At 42.2% G+C, this 27,180-nt stretch overlaps 1 protein-coding gene across 2 annotated transcripts; it reads left to right on the top strand.

Moving 5' to 3' along the window:
- LOC115101071 (protein CutA homolog) lies at positions 1–27,180 on the top strand. Of its 2 annotated transcripts, none has more exons than XM_029620250.2 (6): positions 1–385; positions 7,759–7,907; positions 17,549–17,608; positions 26,002–26,047; positions 26,156–26,205; positions 26,366–27,180. In XM_029620250.2, the coding sequence occupies exons 1-6, from the start codon at positions 305–307 to the stop codon at positions 26,466–26,468; spliced, it is 489 nt and encodes a 162-aa protein (XP_029476110.1). In that variant the 5' UTR covers positions 1–304; the 3' UTR covers positions 26,469–27,180. The 2 variants fall into 2 exon arrangements, with proteins under 2 accessions (XP_029476110.1, XP_029476111.1); XM_029620251.2 differs by having other exon boundaries at positions 2–111.

The following is a 27,180-nucleotide window of genomic DNA, read 5'->3' as shown; positions in this document are numbered from 1 at the left end:
CCGGTGTTTGGTTGGACGCTGTTGTATCAGGAAGTGTCAAACATCCAATGACAAGCGGATTCTTGTTTCCACTGCGCTGATCCACCGATATATGGTTTATCCAGCAGAAAAGTGAGTAAGGTTAACTTTTGCAGATTTTAAACATTCAAAATAGACTATTATTCACCAGGGTAAGCACATAGCTGCCTAGAAGTTAGTAGCCTACTCACCCCTTCTCCAGGACAAATTGAGCGCACAAGGTGCCTCTGTTCTCGAATGCACTCTCTCCCGGACCTGACAGTTTGAAGAACTCGGTCAGAGTAAAATGGACTGGCTGTACCCACGATTTCACAAGGAGTCCCTAGCTCAAATTCTCTGTCGTTTGGGATTGTTCGTGATCTGTATGGTAAGTTCATTATTTTGTTGAATAAAATTATTTGTATCCAGCAGGTGGCAAATTATTTTCGCGCTGGATGCAGTTTTGTAGTAATAAGTAACACATTAGCTATATAAAATCAGTTAAATTATATGGGGCAACCCTCACCAAATAGGCCTAGTCACATATTTACTGAATTAACCTACGTGAAATGCGTATGTTTAATTATAAAACATTTTGGCGGATGTTTTGGACGAGGGGGGGGGCACTTTAATATTGTTTGAAATGCCAATCATTCCATCTCATACCATGCCGCTTGCAATGAAGCAGGGACAGGAGCTGCAGAGAGAGAGAGAGAGGATTATAAATTGGCCGCTATCTGTTCCAACTAACCATTCGGCTGTGGCAGTGCAATGATAAGAGGATAGAGGACAGAGAGAGTCACCAAGCTGTATCCCGGACACAGCATTCCAGCATTCTGAGAGGACAGTTATATGGATAATACCTGGCTTTGTTCGCTACCAATGAATGACCGTCAGCGCTACCAATGAATGACCGTCAGGGTCAGGACCGTGTCCTAACTCCTTTCACCACTTGTCCTGATGTGACCTCAACTCAGAGATGTGATATGTGAAATATGTCCCTATAAACACTGATGCAGGGTTAGGTTTTGTTCAGCTCACTAATGGTTAAGATCAGGAGTTGCGGTAGGGTACTGTATATAATACTAGATAAGGGCAACATGGTTCTCCCTTTGGGAAAAAGGTATTCTGAGTAAATAAATGTTAAATAAAAATATGTAAAAGTATTATGTTTGTTATGTCATCATCATTACTACCACCTCAAGGTGCACTGTAAAACATTTCCTGTAATTATTTCAAGGAAATTACAGGCAGTACAGTAGCCAGAAGGTTGCTGTAAATGTACAGTAAATGACTGTAGATTTACAGGACTTTTACTGTAACACAAATTTACAGCATAGTACTGGAACACCTGACTACAGTAACATGCTGTATTTCTAGAATTTACAGTACATTACTGGAAACAGAGTGGTTAGTAAACTGTTGCAGATTTACAGTGCAGGTAGCTCATGCCAACGATAGGCAGTATTTCTGTTACATGTATTTGAAATAGGTATTTCAATACTTCCAATACTTATTTTGTCATTTTGTATGTCACTGGCCTAAAATACATTTTGGTCATTTAGCAGACACTCTTGTCCAGGGCAACTTCCAGTCAGTGCATTCATCTAAGGGTGCTAAAGAAAACGCATGTCACAGTCATAGCAAGTAAAACAAATCTGTATCCGTTACTGGGAATGTTGTTTTAGTTAAGGATACATTGGTCTTCAAAATGTCCTGCATTTGTAATAACATACCTTTTCGATGTATCTTTGCCCATCTCTGGCCAATGCAAAGTACGTTACTGTAATATTCACATAAACTTGCCACCAGCTTCCTGTAGGTAACTGTAAAATGCAGAGCAATGACTGACATAGTACAAAACTGTGAAATCTGATATTGGCAGCTTTTAGATTCCGGGTTGGAGCGAGCGGTCGCATCTGCACTCGGTCCGCAGGTAGTATTACATTTCATTACATTTCATTATAGTACAACGGTTTGATTTGTCTAATCTTAGCAATTTTTCTTCTTAGCTAGCTACATAGCCGTCTTTGTATCATAGATAATTGCGTAATTATCGTATTTCGTCGTCCTAACGCAGTCTACACCGCCCTGCAGCTAGCTAGCTAGCTAACGTCTACCGTTAGCTAGTCCACCGTCTACCGATTAGCAGCACAACTTACACTCAACTGAACGACTTGATTAGTGTAGTGTTAGCTAGCTACATAGTTGTCTTTGCTGTCTTCGTATCCAAGATAATTGTGTAGTTTAGAGTGTGTAGTTTTAGAGTGATTATCTTAATTTACCGAGGTTAGCTAGCCAGCTATTTGTCGTCCTTAACGTAACAGAACTTCCGCACTCAACAATCCGGTCGCATTTCGCTTCGCTCCACAGGTAGTATCACATTTTTCATTTCATTACAGTACAACGGCTTGATTTGTTTGATCGTAGCTAGCTACATAGCTAGCTACATAGCCGTCTTTGTATCAAAGATAATTGTGTAGTCTTGAGCGATTTCCTAGGTTAGCTAGCCAGCTATTGTCGTTCTTTTAACGCAACGTAACGTAAATCAACACTGCTAGCTAGCCAGCTAGCCCCGAATAGCAGCACAGTAGCACAGTAGAAACCATTACACTCAACGGAACGACTTGATTAGTGTAGTGTCAACAACGCAGACACTGCCAGCTAGCCTACATAGTCAACAACGCAGCCTCTGCCAGCTAGCCTACTTCAGCAGTACTGTATCATTTTAATCATTTTAGTCAATAAGATTCTTGCTACGTAAGCTTAACTTTCTGAACACTCGAGACGTGTAGTCCACTTGTCATTCCAATCTCCTTTGCATTAGCGTAGCCTCTTGTGTAGCCTGTCAACTATGTGTCTGTCTATCCCTGTTCTCTCCTCTGCACAGACCATACAAACGCTCCACACCGCGTGGCCGCGGCCACCCTAATCTGGTGGTCCCAGCGCGCACGACCCACGTGGAGTTCCAGGTCTCCGGTAGCCTCTGGAACTGCCGATCTGCGGCCAACAAGGCAGAGTTCATCTCAGCCTATGCCTCCCTCCAGTCCCTCGACTTCTTGGCACTGACGGAAACATGGATCACCACAGACAACACTGCTACTCCTACTGCTCTCTCTTCGTCTGCCCACGTGTTCTCGCACACCCGAGAGCTTCTGGTCAGCGGGGTGGTGGCACCGGGATCCTCATCTCTCCCAAGTGGTCATTCTCTCTTTCTCCCCTTACCCATCTGTCTATCGCCTCCTTTGAATTCCATGCTGTCACAGTTACCAGCCCTTTCAAGCTTAACATCCTTATCATTTATCGCCCTCCAGGTTCCCTCGGAGAGTTCATCAATGAGCTTGATGCCTTGATAAGCTCCTTTCCTGAGGACGGCTCACCTCTCACAGTTCTGGGCGACTTTAACCTCCCCACGTCTACCTTTGACTCATTCCTCTCTGCCTCCTTCTTTCCACTCCTCTCCTCTTTTGACCTCACCCTCTCACCTTCCCCCTACTCACAAGGCAGGAAATACGCTCAACCTCATCTTTACTAGATGCTGTTCTTCCACTAACCTCATTGCAACTCCCCTCCAAGTCTCCGACCACTACCTTGTATCCTTCTCCCTCTCGCTCTCATCCAACACTTCCCACACTGCCCCTACTCGGATGGTATCGCACCGTCCCAACCTTCGCTCTCTCTCCCCCGCTACTCTCTCCTCTTCCATCCTATCATCTCTTCCCTCTGCTCAAACCTTCTCCAACCTATCTCCTGATTCTGCCTCCTCAACCCTCCTCTCCTCCCTTTCTGCATCCTTTGACTCTCTATGTCCCCTATCCTCCAGGCCGGCTCGGTCCTCCCCTCCCGCTCCGTGGCTCAACGACTCATTGCGAGCTCACAGAACAGGGCTCCGGGCAGCCGAGCGGAAATGGAGGAAAACTCGCCTCCCCTGCGGACCTGACATCCTTTCACTCCCTCCTCTCTACATTTTCCTCTTCTCTCTCTGCTGCTAAAGCCACTTTCTACCACTCTAAATTCCAAGCATCTGCCTCTAACCCTAGGAAGCTCTTTGCAACCTTCTCCTCCCTCCTGAATCCTCCTCCCCCTCCCCCCTCCTCCCTCTCTGCAGATGACTTCGTCAACCATTTTGAAAAGAAGGTCGACGACATCCAATCCTCGTTTGCTAAGTCAAACGACACCGCTGGTTCTGCTCACACTGCCCTACCCTGTGCTCTGACCTCTTTCTCCCCCTCTCTCCAGATGAAATCTCGCGTCTTGTGACGGCCGGCCGCCCAACAACCTGCCCGCTTGACCCTATCCCCTCCTCTCTTCTCCAGACCATTTCCGGAGACCTTCTCCCTTACCTCACCTCCCTCATCAACTCATCCCTGACCGCTGGCTACGTCCCTTCCGTCTTCAAGAGAGCGAGTTGCACCCCTTCTGAAAAAACCTACACTCGATCCCTCCGATGTCAACAACTACAGACCAGTATCCCTTCTTTCTTTTCTCTCCAAAACTCTTGAACGTGCCGTCCTTGGCCAGCTCTCCCGCTATCTCTCTCAGAATGACCTTCTTGATCCAAATCAGTCAGGTTTCAAGACTAGTCATTCAACTGAGACTGCTCTTCTCTGTATCACGGAGGCGCTCCGCACTGCTAAAGCTAACTCTCTCTCCTCTGCTCTCATCCTTCTAGACCTATCGGCTGCCTTCGATACTGTGAACCATCAGATCCTCCTCTCCACCCTCTCCGAGTTGGGCATCTCCGGCGCGGCCCACGCTTGATTGCGTCCTACCTGACAGGTCGCTCCTACCAGGTGGCGTGGCGAGAATCCGTCTCCACACCACGTGCTCTCACCACTGGTGTCCCCAGGGCTCTGTTCTAGGCCCTCTCCTATTCTCGCTATACACCAAGTCACTTGGCTCTGTCATAACCTCACATGGTCTCTCCTATCATTGCTATGCAGACGACACACAATTAATCTTCTCCTTTCCCCCTTCTGATGATCAGGTGGCGAATCGCATCTCTGCATGTCTGGCAGACATATCAGTGTGGATGACGGATCACCACCTCAAGCTGAACCTCGGCAAGACGGAGCTGCTCTTCCTCCCGGGGAAGGACTGCCCGTTCCATGATCTCGCCATCACGGTTGACAACTCCATTGTGTCCTCCTCCCAGAGCGCTAAGAACCTTGGCGTGATCCTGGACAACACCCTGTCGTTCTCAACTAACATCAAGGCGGTGGCCCGTTCCTGTAGGTTCATGCTCTACAACATCTGCAGAGTACGACCCTGCCTCACACAGGAAGCGGCGCAGGTCCTAATCCAGGCACTCGTCATCTCCCGTCTGGATTACTGCAACTCGCTGTTGGCTGGGCTCCCTGCCTGTGCCATTAAACCCCTACAACTCATCCAGAACGCCGCAGCCGTCTGGTGTTCAACCTTCCCAAGTTCTCTCACGTCACCCCGCTCCTCCGCTCTCTCCACTGGCTTCCAGTTGAAGCTCGCATCCGCTACAAGACCATGGTGCTTGCCTACGGAGCTGTGAGGGGAACGGCACCTCAGTACCTCCAGGCTCTGATCAGGCCCTACACCCAAACAAGGGCACTGCGTTCATCCACCTCTGGCCTGCTCGCCTCCCTACCACTGAGGAAGTACAGTTCCCGCTCAGCCCAGTCAAAACTGTTCGCTGCTCTGGCCCCCCAATGGTGGAACAAACTCCCTCACGACGCCAGGACAGCGGAGTCAATCACCACCTTCCGGAGACACCTGAAACCCCACCTCTTTAAGGAATACCTAGGATAGGATAAAGTAATCCTTCTCCCCCCCCCCCTTAAAAGATTTAGATGCACTACTGTTCCACTGGATGTCATAAGGTGAATGCACCAATTTGTAAGTCGCTCTGGATAAGAGCGTCTGCTAAATGACTTAAATGTAAATGTAAATGAGCCTACTATAATGTAAGAAAATAAATGCTACTGTAATCATGTTGGTATTTTACAGTAATCACATGGGATGAGTGCAAGCAGGTTGGCTGCTAAGTATTTGTATATTACAGCATATTTACGAATATTTGGTGTTTAATAACTTTAAGTTAATAACTAAACAAAGGCTTCCAAACTGGCAGTGATTACAAGGAAAAACAAATCAAAAGGACACTGCTTAACCTTCCTGCTGTGTTCCGGTTGAATTGGACCAATTTACAAGTTCTCTCTTTGAAAAATGTAGTTAATTTAATCTGATTGTCATAAGGTTCCATGACTTTGTCCACACAGGGGATCTGAACACCCAAAATACATTTTGATGCTTTTCATAAGATTTTGGGTGTTTTATTTAACTTTTTAAAAAATGACCGGTCATTAGAAATGAACGGGTGAGACTACAATTAGCGTCTAAAATTGAGTTCAGGCACATGCCCATTCATCAGATGGGCACACTTCGTCTCCCAGACCCCCACATGCATGTGTGTTTGAGCGCACACACCTCACTCCCCTTCTTGGCTTCCATGGCAACCCCAACAGGAACCTTTCCCCAATATAATCTTTCCCCTACGGGGACCACACCTGTTGGCATTCTCACAAACAATTGCAACATTGTTTCAATAATATATATAACTTTTCTCGCAACTCTGATATGTACAGTTTTTTTGAGGCCTTGCTCACAATTCATTCTGTGGCAGCACATGACCAAACGATATACTGAATGTGAGGTTCTTGATCATATCTTTGATCATGACACTGGTAAGGAGGAGAGAGTCCTTGTTAAATTTTGACACAAAGTAGTCTGGGATAAATATCACAATATGTTTCATTTGTACAAGTCAAAATAATCCATACATTATGCTTTTTTTTAACTCAAAAACTAGTTGTATGAGCTCAGGTCAATGAGGCCTACAGGCCATAAACTGCAAATAGAAATTCAGAACTTGTAATGTTCACAAGAACATAAGTTGATAAAAAGATCTAACACAACATTAGGTGATAATATATGTATTATTATGGATTTATAATCTGCTATAAGGGGGCGGTCATTTTGGACCGGGAACACAGAATTAATGAACATGAAACGAACACAACAGGAGGGTTAATATTCAACCATTATAGGTTTAAGACCCACTGTCACTGTGATCTTTACCCAATATACTGTACTTTAAATCAGTTCAATTGGTACAGAATTCTCACTAACGGGTGCAACAAACATAGCCACTTAATATATGTTAATGAGCCAGCTATTCTTTCCTCTCCCACAACATTTTTCCACAATTCTCCATCCTTTACGAAACACTGCAGTAAATATATAGCAAAACAGTATTACAGCACTTTATTGTTAAATTGTATTGTAATACAATTACAGCAATTGCTAACAGTGAATATGTAATTGTATATTACAGTATACCAATTAATATTTACTGTTATATATCGCTTGCACTTGTAGAGGCCTTAACAAAAGTTTCTAAACTGGCACTGACTACAGGGCGAAATAGATAATTCTCGCTAATGGGTGCAACAAATATAGCCCCTTTCAAGGCAATCCTCAAAATATGATAATGAGCCTGAGATTATTTCGCCCCACAAAATTTTCCCACAATGCACCATAATTCACAGTATGCTGCTGTAATTCTAAATCAGTGTAGCGGAACAGCACGGGTACTGTAATTTAGAATTACAGTACCTCACAGTGAAATTTTGCTGTAAATTTACAGGAATTTGTTACTGTGTGGGTGACATCTTGCGATTGTATTAAAGTGAATTGTATTGCTGTTCTCCCTTCCATCCTCTTCTCCAGGGAATGGTGTTGACCATGTCCATGTATCCCATGCTGAGGGCCCTGTGTGTCCAGCTCCATTCTGCCTTCACGGGGAGCTACGTACCTGGACACCACTCGGTCCTCCTCATCAACTGCCCCAATGAACAGGCAGCCAAGGACATAGGCAGGTAGGCTACCGAACAGCCAGCCTGGTCTCATAGACGAGACATAATATAGTAAATGTAAAAGCAGGGTACTCAAATTAGTATCATATGTTACATTTGGTATGGTTACATAAGACAGATGGTTACTTAAACTCTTTAACCTATCTCTGAAACTGAACCCTAACCCCTAGCCTAACTAACATTAGCACCCACATAGCAATCGTAACATATCCTACGTTTTGCATATTCTTTACATATTGTAAATTTTCAAATTCGTAACATATAATACAAATTGTAATTTGTAGCACATCTACAAAAAATGGGTGATGGACATCGAAATGGGTGATGGACATCCACATATTAATACATACCATACCATACCAATCATAACACATCATACTAAACTGAGTTTCTCTGATTTATATACAGAATTATACAAAATGCTCTGAGACCAGGTTGGGACAGCATACCATTACCACAACAGAATACTACTCTCCAGTGTTGTTGTACTCAAGACCAGTCTCGGTATAGAGCCCAGAGTTTTTCCTGGTGAGGACACTTGGCCAGGAAAAACTCCTGGCCCTATTAATATCACCCATGTGATATATCTAACCACTAACTAGAATATATGCTTTGTAATTAGTATTTCCACAATGCGTCAGTTCTTTCCTATTTGTAGATGACTCATACATTTTTTTTTTTTTTAAAGAATAAATTAATAAATAAATACTTATTTGGAGCATTCCGGAATACCGAAATATACCACTTCAGACCTAAGCTCTTATTATTGCTTTCTCTTTCTGCATTTATAGGAAATAAGTGAGTAAGCTGTGAAAGCCATAAGCCAGTGGAGTACTACTGTGAGTGCAGCTTCCTCTCTCCCTGCGTCTGTGGTGCATGTAGATGAGCTATTCTCTGTTTACCGTGTGCCTGCCTGGAGAGAACACTGAGTAGCTTTCAAACAAGCCACGATCTTCTGCCAAAATGTAAATGGCCATCCTCCCTCCTGTCTTCACAGGTTAGAGCAGTCAAATCAAGTTAAAAAAAGATTTTTTTTTTTGTCATATGCTTCGTCAAACAACTGGTGTAGACTAACAGCGAAAAGCCTATTTATACAAGCCCTTCTAACAATGCAGAGAGAAAACAATTATAACACAAGGAATAAATATACAATAAGTAACAATAACTTGGCTATATACATGGGGTAACAGCCGAGTCAATTTACAGGGGTATGAGGTAATTGAGGTAGATATGTACATATACAGTGCCTTGTAAAATTATTCATCCCCCTTGGCATTTTTCCTATTTTGATGCATGGATGGACATACACTAAATAGTCCAAATTGGTGAAGTGAAAAAAATGACTTGCTTCAGAAAATCTTTAAAAAAAAAAAAAAAAAATGGAAAAGTGGTGCATGCATATGTGTTCACCCCCTTTGCTATGAAGCCCCTAAATACGATCTGGTACAGCCAATTACCTTCAGAAGTCACATAATTAGTTTAACCTGTTGCGACAGCAATCCCGTATCCGGGAGCGTAATTATAGCCTCCAGCTCATTACCATAACGCAACGTTAACTATTCATGAAAATCGCAAATGAAATGAAATAAATATATTGGCTCACAAGCTTAGCCTTTTGTTAACAACACTGTCATCTCAGATTTTCAAAAAATGCTTTTCAACCATAGCTACACAAGCATTTGTGTAAGAGTATTGTTAGCTAGCATAGCATTAAGCCTAGCATTCAGCAGGCAACATTTTCACAAAAACAAGAAAAGCATTCAAATAAAATAATTTACCTTTGAAGAACTTCGGATGTTTTCAATGAGGAGACTCTCAGTTAGATAGCAAATGTTCAGTTTTTCCAAAAATATTATTTGTGTAGGAGAAATCGCTCATTGAAAATTAAGTCATTACAACGCAAACTTTTTTCCAAATTAACTCCATAATATCGACAGAAACATGGCAAACGTTGTTTAGAATCAATCCTCAAGGTGTTTTTCACATATCTATTCGATGATAAATCACTCGTTGCAGTTTGGTTTCTCCTCTGTTCAAAATGGAAAAATGCACGCACCTGGAGATTACGGAATAGTTTCGACGGAGGACACCGAGCGGACACCTGGTAAATGTAGTCTCTTATGGTAAATTTTCCAATGATATGCCTACAAATACGTCACAATGCTGCAAACACCTTGGGGAAACGACAGAAAGTGTAGGCTCATTCCTTGCGCATTCACAGCCATATAAGGAGACATTGGAACACAGCGCCTCCAAAATCTGTCTCACTTCCTGTATGAAATTTAATCTTGGTTTCGCCTGTAGCATTAGTTCTGTGGCACTCACAGACAATATCTTTGCAGTTTTGGAAACGTCAGAGTGTTTTCTTTCCAAAGCTGTCAATTATATGCATAGTCGAGCATCTTTGTGACAAAATATCTTGTTTAAAACGGGAACGTTTTTCATCCAAAAATGAAATACTGCCCCCAGAGGTTCAAGAGGTTAAAAAAGTCCACCTGTGTGCAATCTAAGTGGCACATGATCTGTCACATGATCTCAGCATATATACACCTGTCCTGAAAGGCCTCAGTGCCTGCACCACCTCTAAACAAGGGGCACCACCAAGCAAGCGGCACCATGAAGACCAGGGAGCTCTCCAAACAGGTCAGGGACAAAGTTGTGGAGAAGTACAGATCAGGGTTGGGTTATAAAAAAATATCAGAAACTTTGAACATCCCACGGAGCACCATTAAATCCATTATTAAAAACCTGAAAGAATATGGCACCACAACAAACCTGCTAAGAAAGGGCCGCCCACCAAAACTCACAGACCAGGCGAGGAGTGCATCATTCAGAGAGGCAACAAAGAGCAAAGATAACCCTGAAGGAGCTGCAAAGCTCCACAGCGGAGATTGGAGTATCTGTCCATAGGACCACTTTAAGCCGTACATTCTACAGAGCTGAGCTTTACGGAAGTGTGGCCAGACAAAAATAAGAAAACATGTTTGGTGTTTGCCAAAAGACATGTGGGAGACTCCCCAAGCATATGGAAGAAAGTACTCTGGTCAGATGAGACTCAAATTGAGTTTCAGTATGTCTGGCGCAAACCCAACACCCTTCATCACCCTGAGAACACCATCCCAGGGGCTGGGAAACTGGACAGAATTTAAGGAATGATGGAAGGCACTAAATACAGGGATATCCTTGAGGGAAACTTGTTTCAGTCTTCCAGAGATTTGAGACTGGGACGGAGGTTCACCTTCCAGACAATGACCCTAAGCATACTGCTAAAGGCAACACTCGAGTGGTTTACGTCTTGGAATGGCCTTGTCTTGGAATGGCCTAGTCAAAGCCTGGACCTAAATCCAATTCAGAATCTGTGGTATGACTTAAAGATGGCTGTACACCAGTGGAACCCATCCAACTTCAAGGAGCTGGAGAAGTTTTGCCTTGAAGAATGGGCAAAAATCCCAGTGGCTAGATGTGCCAAGCTTATAGAGACATACCCCAAGAGACTTGCAGCTGTAATTGCGGCAAAAGGTGGCTCTACAAAGTATTGACTTTGGGGGGGATCAAGATGCCCTCAATTTACTTTTTCAGCCAGTGAAGGTGCCCTCAATGGTGCAGCTGTAGAACCTTTTGAGAATCTGAGAGCCCATGCCGAATCTTTTTAGGATCCTGAGGGGGAAGAGGCGTTGTCATTCCTTCTTCACGACTGTGTTGGTGTGTGTGGTCTATGATAATTCCTTAGTAGACACAGAGGAACTTGAATCTCTCGATCTGCTCCACTGCTGCCCTGTCGAAGTGGATGGAGGCATGCTCTGCCCTCCATTTCCTGTAGTCCACTATCAGCTACTTTATCATACTGACATTGAGGGAGAGGTTGTTCTCCTGGCACCACACTGCCAGGTCACTGACCTCCTTCCTATAGGGTATCTCAATGTCGTCGGTGATCAGGCCAACCACTGTCGTGTCGTTTGCAAACTTAATGATGGTGTTGGAGTTGTGCGTGGCCACGCAGTCATGGGTGAACAGGGAGTACAGGATGGGACTAAACACGCACCCCTGAGGGACCACCGTGTTGATGGTCAGTGTGACGGATGTGTTGTTGCTTACCCTTACCACCTGGGGGTGGCCCATCAGGAAGTTCAGGATTCAGCTGCAGATGGAAGTGTTCAGTCCCAGGGTCCTGAGCTTAATGATGAGCTTGGAGGGCACTATGGAGTTGTCCAGGTGGGAGAGGGCAGTGTGGAGCAGACCTGGGATAACTATAGTTTTAAATATGCTTTGTGGAAAGTAACAATTTTGGGGCAGAACAAATAGTTACATTGGAGGTGACAACTATTTAAATACAGATCTCAGAAAGTGACTACTTTTCAGATTTGCTGCCTTCAACTAATGTCAGGGCTGCAACTGGGGCTGCATGTTCCAGATAGAAATATAATGACTAGAGCACACACAATGTCCTATAATATTTCAATCTATCGGACAGCAGATCATATTTTATCTAAATCAAATCAAGCTTTATTTATAAATCACATTTCAGACATGGAATGCAATGCAATGTGCTTTACAGGGAAAAAAACAACAAATAAAAAACAATGAAAATAATGCTGAAATATTTACTACACAACATACAATATATATACCACGGTAAGTGGACACCCCTTCAAATGAGTGGATTCAGCTATTTCAGCCACACCCGTTGCTGTTAGTTGTTTAAAATTGAGCACACAGCCATGCAATATCCATAGAGAAACATTGGCTGTAGAATGGCCTTACTGAAGAGCTAAGTGACTTTAAACGTGGCACCGTCATAGGATGCCACCTTTCCAACAATTTGTCACATTTCTGCCCTTCTAGAGCTTCTCCGGTCAACTGTAAGTGTTGTTATTGTGAAGTGGAAACGTCTAGGAGCAACAACAACTCAGCCGCCAAGTGGTAGGCCACACAAGCTCACAGAATGGGACTGCAGGGTGCTGAAGCGTGTATAGCGTATAAAAATGGTGTGGCAGTCAGATGGACTAATCTGGGTTTGGCGGATGCAAAGAAAATTTTACCTGTGCCAAATGTATAGTTTGGTGGAGGAGGAATGATAGTCTGGGGCTGTTTTTCATGTTTCTGGCGAACCCCTTAATTCCAGTGAAGGGACACCTTAATGCTACAGCATACAATGACATTCTATATGCTTCTGTGCTTCCAACATTGGATCTACAGTTTGGGAAGGCCCTTTCTTGTTTCATTGTGACAAAGCGAGGTCCATACAGAAATGGTTTGTTGAGATCGGTGTTTAATAACTTGACCTGCCTGCACAGATCCCTAACCTCAACCCAATCGACACCTTTGGGATGAATTGGAACGCCGACTGCGAGCCAGGCCTCATCGCCCAACATCAGTGCCCGACTTCACTAATGCTCTTGTGCCTGAATGGAAGCAAGTCCCTGCAGCAATGTTCCAACATCTAGAGGAAAGCTTTCTCAGAAGAGTGGAGGCTGTTATAGCAGCAAAGGGAGGACCGACTCCATTTTAATGCCAATGAATTTGGAATTACATGTTCGAAGAGCAGGTGTCCACGTACTTTTGGTCATGAGTGTACGTAATGTACATTCAGAAAGTATTCAGAACCCTTCACTTTTTCCACATTGTGTTACATTGCAGCCTTATTCTAAAATGGAATAAATTGTTATATTCCCTCATCAATCTACAGACAATAACCCATAATGCCGAAGCTAACATTTTTTTTTTAGAAATGTTTGCAAAAATATCACATTTACATAAGTATTCAGACCCTTTGCTCAGTACTTTGTTGAAGCACATTTGGCAACAATTACAGACTTGAGTCTTCTTGGGTATGACGCTAGAAGCTTGGCACACCTGTATTCTTCTCTGCAGATCCTCTCAAGCTCTGTCAGGTTGGATGGGGAGCATTGCTGCACAGCTATTTTCACGTCTCTCCAGAGATGTTCCATCCGTTTCAAGTCCGTGCTTAGGCTGGGCCACTCAACGACATTCAGAGACCTGTCCTGGAACCACACCTGCATTGTCTTGGCTGTGTGCTTAGGGTCGTTGTCCTGTTGGAAGGTGAACCTTTGCCACAGTCTAAGGTCCTGAGCGCTCTGGAGCAGGTTCATCTTTCCATCGATCCTGACTTGTCTCCCAGTCACTGCTGCTGAAAAACATTCCAACAGCATGATGCTGCCACCACCATGCTTCACCGTAGGCATTCAAGCCAAGGAGTACAATCTTGCTTTCATCAGACCAGAAAATCTTGCTTCTCATGGTCTTAGAGTTATTTAGGTGCCTTTTGGCAAACTCCAAGTTGGCTGTCATGTGCTTTTTACTGAGGAGTGGCTTCCATCTGGCTACTCTTCCATGAAGGTCTTATTGGTGGAGTACTGCAGAGATGGTTGTCCTTCTGAAAGGTTCTCTCATCTCCACAGACGAACTCTGGAGCTCTGTCAGATTGACCATCGGGTTCTTCGTCACCTCCCTGACCAAGGCCCTTCTCCCCCGATTGCTCTGTTTGCCAGGCAGCCAGCTCTAGGAAGAGTCTTAGTGGTTCCAAACTTCTTCCATTTAAGAATGACCTTCAATGCTGCAGACATTTTTTTGTACCCTTCCCCAGATCTGTTCCTCGACACAATCCTGTCTTCAAGATCTACAGACAATTCCTTCGACCTCATGGCTTGGTTTTTGCTCTGACATGCACTGTCAACTGTGGTACCTTATATAGACAGGTGTGTGCCTTTCTAAATCATGTCCAATATATTTAATTTACCACAAGTTGACTCCAACCAAGCTGGAGAAACAGACGCCTCACAAGTCCTCAACTGGCAGCTTCATTAAATAGTGCCCGCAAAACACCAGTCTCAAAGTCAACAGTGAAGAGGCGACTCCGGGATGCTCTAGGCAGAGTTGCAAAGAAAAAGTACATATCTCAGACTGGCAATAAAAATAAAAATATTAAGATGGGCAAAATAACACAGACACTGGACAGAGGAACTCTGCCTAGAAGGCCAGCATCCCAGTCGCCTCTTCACTGTTGACTTTGAGACTGGTGTTTTGCGGGTACTATTTAATGAAGCTGCCAGTTGAGGACTTGTGAGGCATCTGTTTCTCAAACTAGACACTCCAATATACCTGTCCTCTTGCTCAGTTGTGCACCGGGGCCTACCACTCCTCGTTCTATTCTGGTTAGAGCCCGTTTGCGCTGTTCTGTGAAGGGAGTAGTACACAGCGTTGTACAAGATCTTCAGTTTCTTGGCAATTTCTCGCATGGAATAGCCTTCATTTCTCATAACAAGAACAGACTGACGAGTTTCAGAAGAAAGTTCTTTGTTTACGGACATTTTGAGCCTGTAATCGAACCCACAAATGCTGATGCTCCAGATACTCAACTAGTCTAAAGAAGGTCAGTTTTATTGCTTCTTTAATTAGCACAACAGTTTTCAGCTGTGCTAACATAATTGCAAAATGGTTTTCTAATGATGAATTAGTCTTTTAAAATCATACATTTGGATTAGCTAACACATCGTGCCATTGGAACACAGGAGTGATGGTTGCTGATAATGGGCCTCTGTATGCCTATGTAGATATTCCATTTAAAAATCTTCCGTTTCTATCTACAATTGTCATTTACGACATTAACAATGTCTTCACTATATTTCTGGTCAATTTGATGTTATTTTAATGGACAAAAACAAGGACAATTCTAAGTGACCCCAAAGTTTTGACGGGAAGTGTACATGTAAATGAATCAATACATTCTAGTATGGTAACATGAATAAGTATATTTCAAGCTAGAATCCAACAGCTGGAAATAATCCTGGAACCCCTGCGGTTAGGGTGAATCCTGTCTCTGTTAAAAAGTGCTGGTTTCTTCCACAGCAAATCAAAGTTGTCACACAAAGTTGCAAAGTTTCATCAGGTACTTGTTGATGAGTCGGCTGAAACGTTCCAAACCCCTTCGGTATCACGGGAGGGGAACAGAGATTATTATTATTATATTCCCTGTGCTAGCGAGCATGTTTAAAACATGTTTGTAGTCCTCCCTCAGATCACCTAAAACCAAGGTCGTTAAACCTATGTGAGTGATGATGGTCTCAATGTTAGAGTAGTTGGCCAGAACCGTGGGCAGGAGGGAGTTGATGTCATTGACACAGGCTCCTTGGTGACAGTGGACCTTGGTCGGTCCACAGATCATAGGCAGGCCAAAATCTCTCACCATCAAGCTGCCCACCATGATGTTGGTCGTGATGGAATCCGATGGGGAAGCAACCTGTTGAACTGTGGTTGCCATGGCCGTGAGGGAGGTGCCACTGGGCGGCCGCCGGCTGTTGGTAAACATCTAGGATCCGTGCTGACTCCCGGGGCTGGTAGGTCCGGCACCAAGGGGGGCAAACCAGTTTGATAACTGGATTGTATCTTCTTGGATAGATGAAGGGTGCCCAGACTGCCTCCCCAATCTCTTACGCCTTGTGAGTGTCCAGTCTCCCATGGGCCACGGAGTTGAGTTTAACGTCTGTCTGTTGGATTGGGACAGATGACGTCTGTTTCTATATGAATATTATTTTCATTTCCATTCTCCTGAACATACCCCAGGTGTAGATAATCAAGAATACCCAAGCAACCAACCAATGATATTGTGTACAGATAAGTATAAATAAGCTTTGACACTATGCTGCACAGCAAATTCTCCACTGTTGAAATAAAACAAATTAACACTGACATATAGACACCGGAACAGTGTTAAATGAATACACTGCTTAGTCTAAAGCCGTATTCAAATATTTCCCACCGTGCCTTGCCTTTCGGTTAAATTGTGGAGTTACCACCCATGACTGTATTTGTTATGGGTTCATCCATTTTCTGTCCGATGGATTTCACGGATCTCTCAAGTGAGATCCAAAGTGAATAAAATACAAAATACATATATATTTCCTAAGGCCTTATTTTAAGGACCTAGTTTTACCCTAATACAGGGACGTGAAACTCATGCACATTTTCTGCCCAGTTCTGGTGTGGAGTGCAATAGGGATTGCATCACCTGTGGATCTGTTAGTGAGGTATGCGAATTGGAATGGGGTCACGGGTGTCTGGGATGATGGTGTTGATGTGGTGCCATGACCAGGCTTTCAAAGCATTTCATGGCTACAGACGTGAGTGCTATGAGGTAGTCATTTTAGAGTGGTTACTTTGGCATTCTTGGGATGTTGGGATGTCCATGGCTTCTGTTTGAGATATGTACCTACTGTCACTGTGGGGACGACATCGTCGATTCACTTATTAAGGAAGCCGGTGACTGATGTGGTCAACGCCTCTGTTTTTGGATGAATCCCGGAACATATTGCAGACTGTGCTATGAAACAGTCCTGTAGCTTTGCATCCACTTCATAGAGCCACATCCGTATTCAGCGCATCACTGGTACTTCTTGTTAGAGGGCGAGGGAGTAAACGTGATCTAGAGTTTTATCTCCTCTAGTTGCGCAGCTGGCATGTTGGTAAAACAAATAAATGAGGTGAGACAGATTTCAGTTTGCAGGAGCATTGAGGAAATGTTCTCAATTGTTTTCAAAATTAGAAACAACATATCCTGAAAATAACCAGATCATATCCATAAGTGTTTTAATTGATGTCTCTCTCCTCCTTCCCACTCTCGTCCACAGAGCCCTTATGGAGAGGAGGATGGCAGCATGCATCAATATTCTGCCCAGGACTTCTACGATGTAAGTTCTGTCTGGCTAGCTGACACACATGCACTTCTTGAGTATGGGTACCCGTTGCTAAGGAAATCACTATTGTGGTTACTTGACTGAATGTAAATGACTCACATTACCACAAGAGAGTGAGAAAGTTTCAATCTAAAGTGTGTAAGCCTTTAAATGCATTGGCCATGAATAAGAAAGTGTGTTCTGTTCTCATAGAGGCTTGTCAATGTTTTACCAGCTACTCAACAAGGTGGTACTGGATTTACACCTTCAGGAAACAGAACAGCAGTGACATGCTACTAAAATAGTTACTTATCTACAAGTTGAATGAACAATGTCATTGAGCCACCAAAAGAAGGTCAGATAAGGACAGAGTGCAATGACTGGCATTTTATTTTACCATGCAAGTCAGTTAAGAACAAATTCATTTTTTCAATGATGGCCTAGGAACAGTGGTTTAACTGCCTTGTTCAGGGGCAGAGTGACAGATTTTTACCTTGTCAGCTCAGGGATTCGATCTTGCAACATTTCAGTTACAAGTCCAATGCTCTAACCACTAGGCTACCTGCTGGGTATCGCCATAAACTCTCCTTTAACCTGTTGCGACGAGCATTCCCGTATCCGGGATCCTATTTATTGCCTCAAGCTCATTACCATAACGCAACGTTAACTATTCATGAAAATCGCAAATGAAATGAAATAAATATATTTGCTCTCAAGCTTAGCCTTTTGTTAACAACACTCATCTCAGATTTTCAAAATATGCTTTTCAACCATAGCTACACAAGCATTTGTGTAAGAGTATTGATAGCTAGCATAGCATTAAGCCTAGCATTCAGCATGCAACATTTTCACAAAAACAAGAAAAGCATTCAAATAAAATCATTTACCTTTGAAGAACTTCAGATGCTTTCAATGAGGACTCTCAGTTAGATAGCAAATGTTCAGTTTTCCAAAAAGATTATTTGTGTAGGACAAATCGCTCCGTTTTGTTCATCACGTTTGGCTACGAAAAAAACCTGTATCCAGGAGTGTAATTATCGCCGCAAGCTCATTAGCATAACGCAACGTTAACTATTCATGAAAATCGCAAATGAAATGAAATAAATATATTAGCTCTCAAGCTTAGCCTTTTGTTAACAACACTGTCATCTCAGATTTTCAAAATATGCTTTTGAACCATAGCTAAACAAGCATTTGTGTAAGAGTATTGATAGCCTAGCATAGCATTAAGCCTAGCATTCAGCATGCAACATTTTCACAAAAACAAGAAAAGCATTCAAATAAAATCATTTACCTTTGAAGAACTTCAGATGTTTTCAATGAGGAGACTCTCAGTTAGATAGCAAATGTTCAGTTTTTCCAAAAATATTATCTGTGTAGGACAAATCGCTCCGTTTTGTTCATCGCGTTTGGGTAAGAAAAAGCCCGAAAATTAAGTCATTACAACGCAAACTTTTTTTCCAAATTAACTCCATAATATCGACAGAAACATGGCAAACGTTGTTTAGAATCAATCCTCAAGGTGTTTTTCACATATCTATCGATGATAAATCATTCGTGGCAGTTGACGTTCTCCTCTGAAGAAAATGGAACTCGCATGGAGCTGGAGATTACGCAATAATTTCGACGGAGGACACCGGGCGGACACCTGGTAAATGTAGTCTCTTATGGTCAATCTTCCAATGATATGCCTACAAATACGTCACAATGCTGCAGACACCTTGGGGAAACGACAGAAAGTGCAGGCTCATTCCTGGCTCATTCACAGCCATATAAGGAGACATTGGAACACAGGGCATTCAAAATCTGGACCATTTCCTGTATTAAATTTCATCTTGGTTTCGCCTATAGCATTAGTTCTGGGGCACTCACAGATGATATCTTTGCAGTTTTGGAAACGTCAGAGTTTTTTCTTTCCAAAGCTGTCAATTACATGCATAGTCGAGCATCTTTTCATGACAAAATATCTTGTTTAAAACGGGAACGTTTTTTATCCAAAAATTAAAAGAGCGCCCCCTATCTCGAAGAAGTTAACTCAGTATTCAACTGATTAATACGTAACTATTCTAGTAGCAGGTCAGGCTGTTCTATTTCCTGAAAGTGTAACTTCCGTAACACCTCGTTAAGTAGCTGTTTAAACATTGACAAGCCTCTATGAGAACAGACCATACATTCTTATCCATGGCCTAAGATAAGAGAAAGCTAGATGGAGTAAGATATAGCAACAGCCACCAGGCCAGAAACAAGTGCCAAACCCTCAACTTAGCAGGCCATTGTGTGACTTGTGTCACTGTAGAGAAACTGTGGATATTGGCCAGCTGTCAGTCAAAGTGGCTGTGTCTGTTACTGAATGTCCTGCTTGACTCGAGACCAACTTTTTGTGCAACCATGAGTGAGAGTGTTTTATTCCAGTTTTTCTAATGTCTTGTGTTATGAAATGACATTATCTATTACTATGGGCAAAGATGGTCTCTTGTGAAAGAGTCACGTGTGGCCTTGTGTCAGTCAGTGGTTCTCAATTCTCTCCTCAGGGACCCCCAGCTGTTCCAGATGTAATTCACTTCATTCAACGTGTCAATTAACACAATAATAACGTGTGGAATTTTAATAATATAATATGGCTGACCAGATGTTTCTTCAAAAGGATCTAAAAATAACCTTTCAGATTATCCATAAAGGTTCTATAAAGAACTATTGTGTCTTTACTATAATTTCCCAATATAACCTTTCAGATATTTTCATATCTGATCAATAATCTTCTGATTAATGATTTATTTATTTTCCCTCACCTTAGTCTCATTCCAAACGTTGTAAATTGTTGGTTATCTGCACGAATCCTGTCTTCACTATGAGTCATCCATACATCAATTGTATTAAATCATTTATTTATTGCTAACTATGTCATTTACATAAATGCATAAACAAACAGTAAATATGGTTACATGAGATGATAGAATGTGACCTAGTGGGCTGAACCGGCATGGAGGTGTGTTAGACAAAGGGGCAATGGGGGTGTTGACTAAGAAGTCCCTACAGAGTTAATTATAACAATTAAAATGCTAATCCCTTACACATGAACGCTCACTCATTCGTGAACAATTGCAATCAATATATATATTTACGCTCAGTGTGTCGTCTTGATCGCTGGTGAAAAGTCTTTCTTTTGTAGAATTGTCCGTCTCTCTCTCTGTCTTGTTTAGAGGGGATAGTTCAAAGTGACATTCGTTATAGAGGGATGTTTCGGCGGTTGTCGTTCTTCGCGTTCAATGATACCGAATTCCTAGCTGCAGGCTAGTAATCAATATCAAAGACTTGTTCTTATTCTGTCAGTATCGATAGTATAAGAGTAACCATGTGGTAAGATTCAGCAATGGTCTACAACCTTTGTCCTCCCCTAATGGAGAAAAACATGGTCTGCTGATAATTTCTCAAAGTTGGGTTTTATTCGGAATGGCAGAAAAGGGCTGTCCCAGGATGTCTGACCCTAACTGGGCTCAGGGGCGGTCCTCTAATTTAGTTCAAATCCAATTGGGAATTGTAATTTTCTTCATTAAACAGTCCACAATCATATTACACCATTATACAAACAGTATCATACTCACTCATTCATCTTATACAACAATTAGATGTAAACCTCATATCTGAGGCTATTATATAAACAGCGTTATGGTAATGTGGCCACAACATCTCTCTTGAGCTTCCCAAGTTGTGACAAACGCACCTGTTCGTAGCTGGATTCTTCACCGGTCTTTTACACTTTCTCTGGAACATGACATTTGTTCGTACCTCAAGTTCTGTGAGGTGGAAGGATTTCCTTTGTCCTCTGTGAAAGTTTACCCTCTAATACTGTGTGGCCATGAGGCAGGGTCTTCTGAGGAATTTACGACCTCTGACCACAGCAGCCTAGTTGAAGGAGGAAAGGGGGGCGGCAGGGAGCGGGGGATGGGGTTGCTATACACAGACCAACGTCATGACAGAACCATAAAAAAAGGGTTCTATATAGCCCCACAAAAGGTAATCATAGTGGAACCCATTTTTGGTTCTTTTTAGAATTTTTTTTATAGTTCTTGATAGCACCAAAAAGGGTTACTCTGTGGTTACAAGCAGGGCATAACATTGACTTTTTAGTCCAGGAAGATGGCAGCCACTCAGATTTTTTTACAACCCAAAATATTTTTTCTCCCGCTAATATTACACCAACAAAACACCCCAAAATTTATGAGCACGCTTTGTAATGTTTCTAAAACAATGAATGTATTACTAGTAAGAAGTAATGTGCAATATTGTTTAATTTATTTACATTTTTGTGACCTAATTATTTTAACCAAAATATCACAGATGAGACAAAAATGTTAATCTGCCAGTGTAAGGGCGGAAGGATACCGTGGTTGCATGACCAGAGACATATTTGTGCCTGTGAGATTGAGTTTGACAAGTAGAAACATTGTCTTTTCTTCCCAAGCAGTTGAAACTCAAACTTAGGGAAAAAAACTTAGCTTGTGATGAAAAACGTTTAAATAGCCAAGAAACACAAGGACAAAGTCTCACTTCAGTAGACTTTCACTTCAAGTAAATTAGACCAACTTTTATGCCTGTGCTCAGCGCTTCTAAAAATTAATATTTTACTCAGCTCTTCATGTGTGCACAGCCAGCCAGCCAGAATAGGCAGCCAGAATAGCCAGAATAGGCTAAATCGGATTTGTAGTTCTTTGATTTTGTGCGATTATTTAACCAGCTATGAAACAAAACGTCAGAAATACTTTGAAAACAGCTCCTGCAGCATTTATTTTACTATTTATGATAATACTTGACTATTGTTTTTAACAAATGTGAGTGAAATGCTCGCGCTGGGGGGCCCTGACCACCCGCTAATGTGGCTGGTGAAATTAACATCTGAAAGGCACTGCATGGTCATTCCGATCGCTGGATTTGCCGTGCAGCATTTACAGTGATATGATTGACCGGCTCAAATCAGTCTTATGTAGCAAAATTTGAAAGATGATAAACTCCCTTTTGAGAAAAGGGCCTTTGAATGTTTTGGTACCTCCTGGAGAGCTCTCCTTTGTCTACACCCATTCAGCATTGTTCACACTCTCTTAAAGCCAGCCCCACCTATCTCTTTAAGGATTCACATGTGAGGTCATGTGCTAAACAAGAATAAGACTAAAAGTGGTATTAGCCTACAGTAAGGAAAAATTCCAGGTAAACAGAAAGTGTCCAAATGAAAATATTTCAGAAATATTAGGTGACGCTAGCACAGACACCGTTGTCTAAATTGATGGGTCATGTGAAAGAAATGCTATAACCGCCAGCCATATCCAGTGGTGGAAAATGTACTAAATTGTCATACTTGAGTAAATGTAATGATAGAAACCTTCAAAGTAAAATACTTGGTTAAAAGTATTTGGTATAAGAAGTATAAATAATTTAAAATTCCTTATATTAAACCAGACAGACCATTTTTTAAATTTACAGATAGCCAGGGGCACACTCCAACATAATTTACAAACGAAGCATTTGTGTTTAGTGTGTCTGCCAGATCAAATGCAGTAGGGATGACCAGGGATGTTCCCTTGATAAGTAGTGAAGTAAAAGATTCCAAAAATATAAATAGCAAAGTAATGCACAGATAACCCCCCAAAATACTTATAGTACTTTAAAGTATTTTCTGAGGCAACCTTTGTCAGCCTCAGAAAGCCTGGCCTCTCAACAATTTGAAATGGCATCATGTCCTTTGCAATGTAATATGAAAAGGACTGCAGTGAGGTCTTGAGCATTTTTTTGACGTGGGTGCATAAGCAGCCTGACTTTTTAAATGCTTGCTCGAGTGTCTGTGTCACAACTGTAGATGAGGGACCAGTAGCATCACTGGGTTTGCCTGCTGCACACCCACTCTGTAAACAAGGGAATAGAACATGTATTATTATTACTAGTATTGTTACTTTATGATTATTATTCACTTACACACAGTCTATCTTTGGTGTTGCATTTGAGTATATGCAATGACCCAATGGACAATTTACATAAATACAAATTAGTCTTAAGACCGTGATAGTAATTGTAATGAGCCCAACAATTGACATAAATACAGGAGTCTTGTATAGTGTTTCTCCTGTTGGAACACTTTTACAACCAAGTCGACGTCTGCTGGATTTTAAATTAACAAAATATGTTGGCGGGTGACTAAACTACCTAACGTGTTATCGTGTGCAATGGGCGAATATGCAGACACACGATGCATACAACAGCAGAACAACGCGTAGTGTTTTTACAAGAGTAAATAACACTGAAAGCTTCAGTTTACATTATTGACAAGGTATTAGCAAGTTAGACTAACCTTAACATTTTTCCCCATTCCGAAGTCCCCACATCATGCATTGAGCTAAAAGTTAACTTACCTTGCATGTGTTGCCCCTTTCGCATCAATTTTTTGTTGTTGCATGTTCTGCAGACAGGGTGACCATCTTCGATTAAGTTTCCCTCAGCACTCTTATGAACCCCAAAATACGAACACACTTCAGATTTGGTCCTCTCAGAAGGCTTAAAAATCTTCTGTGCCCTGTCACTGCCTTCTGCCATGTTTTCACACAAAACAACAAAACCCACGTTGCATGCTGCGCCTGCGTCAGACTGTTGCTAACTTTGGTTGATGCTGGACAGTATTTACAGTGAGTTTTTCAAACCGTGGTAATCAAACTTGGTTTTAATGATCATTAATATTTGAAACGGTAATACTAATCTTCGGGAATTTTACCGTGGTTTATCGTGAAACCGGTAACCGTTTCATCCATGCGTTACACACACTTCATACACGTAAGTTAATGTTAGCTAGCAAGCCAGCCACCGCTAACGTTAAGCTAATTTAGACATGTAATGTTAACTTTAGCTAGCTAGCTAATTTTTTTAACTTGAATCCGAGTCCATAAAGTAACGTTACTAGCAATACAAACCGATTGTCATAGCTAGCTAAAGTTAACCAAATAGGTTCAATGTTAGCTAGTTAGCTAGCTATAAAGTACACGTAAATTAATCTACAATGTCTTCTTCAATGAAATTGTTTGTACCTAAATCAGGGAATGCTTTTAACCTAAATTTCTCATCTGATTCATTTTCATAATCAAAGAGTCAGCATGCCACAACCAGAAATTAGTCCACAACTTTTTCCCGTTGACCTTTGTCAATAGCGCCCGATAAATTCAGGGCAGCAAAGTTATTGAGAGCAGTAGCAACATATTTGCAGTTCTCCATGACTAACATTATATATTTTTTAAAACTGCAGTAGAAAGCAATTTCTACACATAATGATCAGCTAATTTTATAGACACAAGATGCTACACCGCAGACCAATCTGAAACTAATTTCTCTGAATGTCCAGCCGACTCAGTTTCTCAGCCAATCATGGCTAGTGGGAAGTTTCCTGACTTTTTCTTTGGCTAATCCCACAGGGCTTGTAATTTAACAACTTCATTCATATTTACAGATGACATAAAAGTTTGTTATCGAGAAGACAATTCTGCCAAAAAACGCATATTGATAAAAAAACATTTTTTACGTTCAAACGTCTCTCCTGTGAAGTCATGACTTCATATGTCCACTGCTGAAGTCAGTGCATTCATACTTCTTGCGCTTCGCAGCTGTTGTGAAGGTAGTTGTCAAGGAAGTGAGTTTGTGTTTATGCAGGATCTCCTACCGTCAACGCGGAGCCATGTGGAGCCCTCCGCATTGTTACCAAATATGAGAGGTGCATGGCGATGTGGTACAAAGCTCATTTTGGCCTTTGATTGCCTTGATGCTCTTCATTTGCGTCACACCATCCATTTTATTTTATTTTTAGGCAAGTCAGTTAAGAACAAATTCTTATTTTCAATGACGGCCTAGGAACAGTGGTTTAACTGCCTGTTCAGGGGCAGAACGACAGATTTGTACCTTGTCTGCTTGGGGGTTTGAACTTGCAACCTTCCGGTTCATAGTCCAACGCTCTAACCACAAGGCTGCCCTGCCGCCCTAGCACCTCAACCACATTTTCGGATCAAGCATGAATTGGCTCTTACCTGCCAATGTCAAAATCTACCTGCATTTGGCAGGTAGTGGATGTTAATTTCTAGGTCCTGGTTGCAAGCCAAATAACCTCTATCTGGTACTATTTAGAACCATTATATTTGTGTGCATTTTTTAAATCTATTTTTTTATTGAACCTTTATTTAATTAGGCAAGTCAGTTAAGAACAAATTATTCTTTACAACGAAGGCCTACCCCGGCCAAACCCGGACTACGCTGGGCCTATTGTGTGCTGCCCTATGGGACTCTTAATCATGGCCGGACGTGATGCACTACACAGAAGTATACTTTCCACTGTGTGTGTACAATTTCCTACTGCATGTCCCAAAGTTGTTGTTTTTTGTCCATAGGTATTACTGGAAAGGAGAGGTTCAAGAAGCGACAGAAATTCTGATGGTGAGGTTATTTGGCAGTGCTTTTAAGTCTCTGGCCAGTCATACAGAATTACGCTGTGAGTTGAAACCAACTTTCCAGAGTGATAACAGGGACTTTTCTGCATTGTAGTTTGTGAAGACAAGGACCTCTAAGATTCAGAGGGTCACAGACTTTGTCAAGTAAGTTACATTTGGTTCCTTTAGAAATCATCCCAAGCAGTTACATGTCAGGTAAAGCCAAAGCATTTCTGGGTCCAGGGCAACAGTACTTCCGGTCTCAGGAAGGCAGTAGGGATGCTAATTTGCCTAATGTCTATGTTGTTCCTTCCCTCCAACCCAGATCTGTCCATCCCTATGAGACTCCAGAGGTGCTGAGTTTTCCAGTTGAGGACGGGAGCCTGCCATATATGAAATGGATGGACGAGGCCGTTCCTGACGACTGACGAATGAGGGAGCATAATATCCCCAATGGACTGTGATCTTATTGGATGTGAATCTCCAATCGGTTGATTAACATGAAAGTTAGGCCACAGGGATTGGCTAGGAACCAGGAAGCTTTGGGTTAGATCGAGGGGTCCAAAGTTTAACTCATGCTTTTGAACTCTCAATCCACAGATGATAACGGATTAGCTCCCACCAGAGGGGCATACAGTGCCTTGCAAAAGTATTCATCCCCCTTGGCGTTTTTCCTATTTTGTTGCATTACAACATGTAATTTAAACAGATTTTTATTTGGATTTCATGTAATGGACATACACAAAATAGTTAAAATTGGTGAAGTGAAATGAGAAAAAATTACTTGTTTCAAAAAAAAAATGGAAAAGTGGTGCATGCATATTGTCACGTCCTGACCTTAATTCCTTTTTTTAATGTCTCTATTTTAGGTTGGTCAGGGTGTGAGTTGGGTTGGGCATTCCATGTTTTGTTCTATGTTTGTATTTCTATGTGTTTGGCCTGGTATGGTTCCCAATCAGAGGCAGCTGTCAATCGTTGTCTCTGATTGAGGACCATACTTAGGCAGCCTGTTTTCACCCTTGAGTTGTGGGTAGTTGTTTTCCGTCTTTGTACCAGACAGGACTGTTTTGTTTGTTCCGTTTTGTTATTTTTGTTCTAGTGTTCAGTGTAATTAAAAGATAATGAACACGTACGACGCTG

The sequence above is a fragment of the Oncorhynchus nerka genome, unplaced genomic scaffold (assembly GCF_034236695.1).
Source record: "Oncorhynchus nerka isolate Pitt River unplaced genomic scaffold, Oner_Uvic_2.0 unplaced_scaffold_16___fragment_2___debris, whole genome shotgun sequence".
NCBI classification, from domain to species: Eukaryota; Metazoa; Chordata; class Actinopteri; order Salmoniformes; family Salmonidae; genus Oncorhynchus; species Oncorhynchus nerka.
The sequence above is the reverse complement of the archived record's forward strand: the minus strand, read 5'-3'. Positions and strand labels throughout refer to the sequence as shown.